At 40.9% G+C, this 7,007-nt stretch overlaps 1 protein-coding gene across 1 annotated transcript in view; it reads left to right on the top strand.

Annotated features, from left to right (window-relative positions):
- Positions 1-7,007, top strand: part of PDE11A (phosphodiesterase 11A) — a 441,211-nt gene that overhangs the window by 194,220 nt on the left and 239,984 nt on the right. The window contains exon 6 of the mRNA XM_004701714.1: positions 4,123-4,255. Within this exon, the coding sequence (XP_004701771.1) occupies positions 4,123-4,255 (133 nt within the window). The remainder of the gene's footprint in view (positions 1-4,122; positions 4,256-7,007) is intronic.

Genomic DNA, 7,007 nt, shown 5'->3' with positions numbered 1-7,007 from the left:
TGAGGCTGTCTTGTTCCTGTAAAGATCTATAGCCGCAGAAACCCTATTTAGAGGTGCTACCAGTAGGAATTAACTTAATGGCAGATTTCTAATGCTGGGCTTATGTCATGTTTTTGTTTACATTATTTTTCTTCTTTCTCTGCCAGTTAGCTCCTACTAAGCTCTTGCTAATCCTTTAAAAACCAGCTCATATCAACTTCTTTTGGGAAGCAGTTCCCCAAATATCACTCCCAATCCAAACAGAACGAACCCTTCTTTTCTCTGTTTATGTAATAATTGTATATTTTTCAATATACTATTTACCACCATGTATTTTCATTATTTCGAGTTTTCTGATCTTGAGACCCCTCTCTTGTTTACCCCAGTACTCTTCAGGACCCAGCAGTGAATCTAGGACTTACTAGGTACCCAACCAATGGTCATACTTGAAGTCCATGGAGACTCTAGTGAAGACATTCTGTGTTAGTCTGGGTAGACTAGAGAAACAAATTCATAAACATGCATATGTAAATAAGAAAGAGTTTTATATAAAGGGTAATTGTACATTAAGAAAACATCCCAACTCAGTCCAGTCCAATGCCATAAGTCTGATATTAGCCCATATGTCTGATACCAATCTACAAAGTCCTCTTCAGACTCACGAAACACATATAATGGAGCCAAATGCAGGACGATCACAAGCCAGTGGGTAGAAAGTCTTTGGGTCCAGTGGCGTTATAAGCATCTTAGTGCTGGCAGGGGTCTCTCTGTGGCTTCTCTGGCTTCAGAGGTCTAGATGCATCCATGTGACTTGTCCGGTTCAGGGCACTAGGGTAGTTCCATGTGTCTTGTCAGCTGCAATGTCTCCCAAGGAAGTCAGTAGAGAGAGAGCTGTCTCCTGCCTCCAAGAAGGAAGTACCAGATTTCCCAGAATCCTCAGGAGAAGGCCATGCCCACACAGAGGCCTCATTGGCTATGACTTGATTGACAGGCTAGACTCCACCCTTCCATGCTTAATCCTTAAATTGACAATTATATAACTACCACACATTCCATTAAACTCAAGTGAACAGAAATGTCAACACAGACACCGTATCTTTAATGAAGCTATTGTTTTGACATGTAATTCTAAGGATCATCATAAATTAAATTTCCAATAGGTTTCTGTGTTTGAAACTTTACCTAAGATTGGTCTATCAGACTACTGAAGATGTTGAAGTTACTTGTCCTGAGGTATTTTATTTTGCCTGTTTTGTTTGGCTTATATTGCTTTTCCTCCTACATTTCTCTGCAATTGCCAATTCTGAGGTTTATCTTGGCCTCACTGGCCCTCACTTCAGGGGCAATCTCATTTCAGGAATTACATCTTTCTGCAATAGGGAAGTTCTCTTTTACCTGTTCACAATCAATATATTGAGCTCATACACACTCCTTGAAGTCAGTGTGGAACTCACATTTGTAAGCAAAGTACCACTGAGAGAGGAATATCAAAACTGCAGCCCTTTTACATGAAGCCCACTTATCGGCCTACATCCTTGTAGGTGCTTATAAACTAACAAGCTACAGAATTTGTTTGCAATAACTTTGTGATTTTAAATAAATTCCAAGCTTGAGTAAGTCTACTCCTTATAGAATTAAAATAATAGACTTTTAACAAGGAATTGATTTTTATCTTCCAAGGAAGTTTCATGCAGAAAGTTGACGTTTAAATATCACTTACATTTACTTCCCCCCACTCCCCACCCCCGATGCTCATTTCAAGAATTCTTTTTTGGTCTGTTGTGCTTTTTCCCCCTCAGTTTTAAAAAATATTTTATGTTTTAGGGAAGCTTCGCTTTTCAAAAACACTGTGCTGAAAATACAGAGATGCCCCACAGGTTCCCTTCCCCACCATACACTGTTTCTTCCATGATTAACATCTGACATATCTGTGGGACATGAACCAATGTTAATGTATTGTTATGAACAAAATTCTCTTGTTTGCATTGTTGTTGTTGTTAAATGCTGAGCAGTCAGTTCTGACTCACAGGGACCTTACAGCAGAAAAAAAAAATCATTGCCCCGTACTGCAACATCCTCATAATAATACTGCTTTTGAATCCATTGTTGCAACCGCTGATTCCATTCATCTCATGGAGAGTCTTCCACTTTTTGTACTGACCCTCTACTTTGCCAAGGATGTTGTCTTTCCTCCTCCAGGGACTGACCCCTCCTGGTATCATGTTCACAGTGTGAGATGAAGTCTCGCCATCCTCACTTCCAAAAAGCCTCCGACTGTACTTCTTCCAAGACAGATTTGCTCATCGTTCTGGCTTGTTGGTTTTGCTAGGTGCCATTGAGTCAGTTCCAACTCAAGTGCCCTGGTGCACAAGGGAACAAAGCACTGCTGGTTCCTGCACCATCCTCACAATTGTTTTTATGTTTGAACCCTGTGTTAGACCAGGTTGTCTAGAGAAACAAATCCAGTGACACTCATCTATGTATAAGAAAAACTTTATATAAAGAAGTAATTATATATCATAATAGCATACCAGCCCAGTCTAATTCAAGGCCATTAGTCTGACGCTAGCCCATCAATCCCTCTACAGACTCACGTAGCCACTTGCCAGGATGCAGAAAGGTGAACCAGGAATCAGGAAGATCACAGACTGGTGGGTGCAGAGTCACATGCATCCAAGGTGGATGAGAAAATGGCATAGGGCTGAGTGCCTCCCATGGCCACTCCTCAAGGCAGGCAGAATTCTAGCAAAGTCCCATCAAGAAGGAAGACAAAGTCACACACACACACACACACACACAATTTTTTCCACTCTTATACATCATATATATCTTGTTTTTATACATCAAAGTGGTGTTATCAGGCTGCAACTTGATTGGCAGGTTTGACTCCACCACTCCTAGACAAGAATGTCTAGTTGACATAATTCCTAAATATTACAAGCCCATTATTTCAGCCATTATATCAACCCTCTTGTCAAGCATCTTATTTATTAAGTATTCTTTGCTAATGCCATTATTCAAATACATCAATTCTTCCTTTGTCTTCCTTATGCACTGTCTAGCTTTTGCTTGAATATGAGGTGGTTGAAAACAGCATGGCTTGAGTCAGGTACACTTGACTCCCCAAAGTCCATGTTTTTAAAATGCCTTTTTCCCAAGCATATTTCCTCAATGTAGTGTTATTTGAGTTCTTGACTCCTGCTTCCATGAGCATTCATTGTGAATCTAAGTAAAATGAAATCCTTGACAACTTCCACCCCCCCATTGTTATCTAGCAGTTAGAGTGTCTATAGTGCACTATAGCAACTATAAACCAACCCAACCCACCACTGTTGAGTTGAGTTGAACTCTTAGCAACCACATAAGTCTGAGTAGAACAGCCCCATGGGGTTTTCTATGCTGTAATCTCTACAGAAACAGACTACTACATCTTTTGGCTGTGGAGCACCTGGTTATCACCTGCCTTTTGGCTATCAGCTAATTACTTTAATCACTGTGCTACCAAGGCTCCTACAGCAGTTATACACTCTGTAACAATAAGTTGATTTTGACTCATCGGGACCTTCTAGGATACAGTTGAATTGCTCCATACATTTTCTTACGTACACATGTTAGATTAAAGCTTCAAAAGAACTGTCATTATTGTTGTCTTTGTTGTTGATTCTGACCATGACAGCCCCATATGAACACAGTAGAACAGATCTCTGGGGTTTTCAGATCACCAGCCTTGACTTCTAAGGCCCCCAGGTGAGTTCAAACTGCCAACCATTTGGCTTGTAGGTGAATACTTTACTGTTTATACTATCAGGGAATACTTATTAACATTTTACAGAACCCAGAGCTCCACAGAACACAGTTTGGAAAACATCATGTTGGTCTACTTTCATTCACCCATAGTTGCTCTCTGCCTGCTGCTTCCTGGATCATAGATGCTTTACTTCCTCCCCATGAATTTCATTATTTTATAAGATAGCAGATAAGTGTTTTTTGAGTTAGCTACTGATAATGACCATGCTATTGTTCTGTGACTAATATCTCTTAACCCTTCATAATAAAGATAGAGCACCCTGTTTTATGGTAGCTTTATAAGGCTCTTATCAAGCAAATTATCTTTTTCTCGTTTCCAACTTCTTGCCTTGGTAGTTTCAAGGAAAGCATGGAGAAATCCTCATACTCTGACTGGCTAATAAACAACAGCGTGGCCGAGCTGGTTGCTTCCACAGGCCTTCCGGTGAACATCAGTGATGCCTATCAGGATCCTCGCCTTGATGCCGAGGTAAGAGGCGTTTGCAGTCCAAGTCCGCTCACTGGCTGAGGCAAAAGAGAGCATCACACAGCAACCCTTGAGTTTGCTGGCAATTCTTTCCCATGGTTCCCATGGACTCTGATGTTTATCATTGCCTACTGTCAACTGAAACTTAGGGGTGTGGGGCGGGGGAATCGTATCTTTACCCGATTGGTAACAAAACCACTACCCTTAGTCTGATACTTCTCTATGATTTTATATTCAACTGTGAAATATTTGATAATAAAAATGAATATAACAGTTATTTCCCAGTAGATTCTAGAACAATTAAAATTGCTCCCAAAAGACAGTAAATTGGTTAGTGTTATTGTTTAATGTTTATTATGTAAAATGCTCTAGGCTGATACAAAATATATTAAAACAATATAGATTCTGACTCGCAAAACTTGAAATTCTAGCTTAGTATATAGAGTGCCACTGAAATAAATTCATATGAACATCGGAAATGCCTCTCCTTTATACATATATCTGTATGTATTATATATTATGCATATAAGCTAAATTTCTTTAAAGAAATTTAAACTTCCTTCTTCTAGATTACCAAGCTGAGATCTGAAGTATAACCAAAGTCTTAGTGAAGAAGAGGGAGGAGATGTGTGTTCTAGGAAGGATGAGAGCCTATGGGGAGTTGGGGCACTGAGATTAGTTACATGTGGCTAAGCTAAAAGAGGCTGGAGAGGGATGCAGGGGCCAGACCACGTTCAGGAGTTTGAATATTTAACCTGGGTGATAGGAAACCTGTAGCTGTGTCTTAAATGGGAAAGCAGGAGAAGTTATATGTTAGAAAGACACACCATCTACAGGACCAAGGCTAGATTAGTCCTACTAACAACTGCGCATCTAATCCTTGCAACCTTGAAAGGTAGGTGCCACCATCCCCGTTTTGCAAAATTGAGAGCTGATATATGACTCTCAAGGTAGTGGTTCAAGGTACAAAAGAGACTGTCTCAAATACAACTTAAGGAAAACAGTTGTTAAGTCTTAAGCAAGACAAAGACAACACAAACACACAGACACATCCTGCAGATGAAGAAGGCCATTTATCATGCTGTCTGGGGATTCACAGTTCAGACACCGGTAAAATAAGGCCCAGAACTAGGGAAACTGTCACAGACTCATGATTGGTGGCAGATCAATATGTCACATTACAGATAGAGCTTTAGAAGCAGGAACAGAACCATGAGTGGGACATGTACATTATGGTAGAGAAAAGAGTTGACAAGATTGGCCTAGGGTCTTCTGACCAAGACAGTCAGGGCATACTAAAACGCAAGTATAAGACAACCCGAAAATCAGCCGAGGCACCTAATTTTATCACAAAAACTGCATTAAAAATGTGCTGAAAAACTTGGCTTATATATGAGTATATGTGGTAATAGGGTTTGACTCCTGACTATGTGACCCCCAGTATTGTCCATCAAAGACACACCTAGGCAAGCCTCTAAGAGAGACGGTCGCTCCCTAGGCTGGCTGGAGAGGGGTAAAGGTAATCCACTCGCCAGTGCACGCAGCCTGAGGGCACGATTTTGCACATCCTTGGTTAAAGATCAGAGAGACTTCAATAGAGGCTTCCTCTATCTGGGGACTCTGCAATGGGTTTGGAGTTTTCACATTCATCCAAAGCCTTTGGAAATGAGGTGCTCAGAATTTAAGCTCTAATATGGTAGACCAGCACTCTGTCCTACACTTCTCAGACTCCCCAACCCTGATTTCTAGCTGTCTTGTATCATCTCCATCAGCAGCAGTGGAACACAACAGTGGGCGGGGAGGCCAGGAGCTAAGTCTGATTTATAATACCGATCACATCATCTTTACAGATCTCTGCAGGGACTTTTTCTTTAATATTTTGGCTACTTATTCGATGTCCCCTATCATTTAAGTGTTTTGTTGTCAGAGGAAACCAGCTTCCAACAGCCAAAGGGCCGGGAGGCGCAACTGTATGGTGATAATATATAAAGGTTATAGTAAAGTTATAGAGGGTAAGAAAGATATGAGAGAAAGTAAAATAAAGGAGTCAGTTACATTTTATGGTAGCATGCTCACTTTAGCTCCTCTTGATGGTCCACATGGAATTGGGAGAAGAGAGCAAGATTTTACTTACTTGGGACATTTATAGGTAGCCTAAGACTTGCATATTCAGTAGACACATGTGTCACAAGGTGGGAGCTAACTACATACATCAAGGTCCCTGAGCTCATAGGTGAGGAAACCTCCTACCTGCATTGGGGGAAGGTGTGAGGGGGGTTGGGTGACATGGTGAGAAGAGAAAGCACGAGGATGTCTGCTTCTATAGGGAGAGAGAATCAGCCCTGTCCTCACTTTAAGGCAGCAGAGCTGTGAGGGGAGAATCTGTGGGAATGATATTTAAAGCAGGATAATGTACTTGGACTTTATCTCTAATTCACCAAAGTGGAGGCTTTCCTACCATAGAAGACCAGCTTTCCCGATTCTCTCTGTTATAAGGGAATAGAGTCCATGCCTATTTCCCTGAGTGTTAGTATCCCACATTTTGTGTACCTTACCTTATTTTTTAGAATAGTATTTTATTCTTTGGGGTTAAAGGCCTATATAGCAGTTTAGGTTCCCATTGAACAACTTTTATACAAGCTGCTCAGTGACACTGGTTACATTCTTCACGGGGCAGGAATGAGCTCCTCAGCATTACCATTCTGGTTGTTCCATCTCCATGAATCTAGTTTCTGCGGACTTCTTTAATTCCCCA

The sequence above is a fragment of the Echinops telfairi genome, unplaced genomic scaffold, assembly GCF_000313985.2.
Source record: "Echinops telfairi isolate 266 unplaced genomic scaffold, ASM31398v2 ScPeMD7_3;HRSCAF=10, whole genome shotgun sequence".
Classification (NCBI taxonomy): domain Eukaryota; kingdom Metazoa; phylum Chordata; class Mammalia; order Afrosoricida; family Tenrecidae; genus Echinops; species Echinops telfairi.
This window is presented reverse-complemented; position numbering and strand designations above follow the sequence as displayed.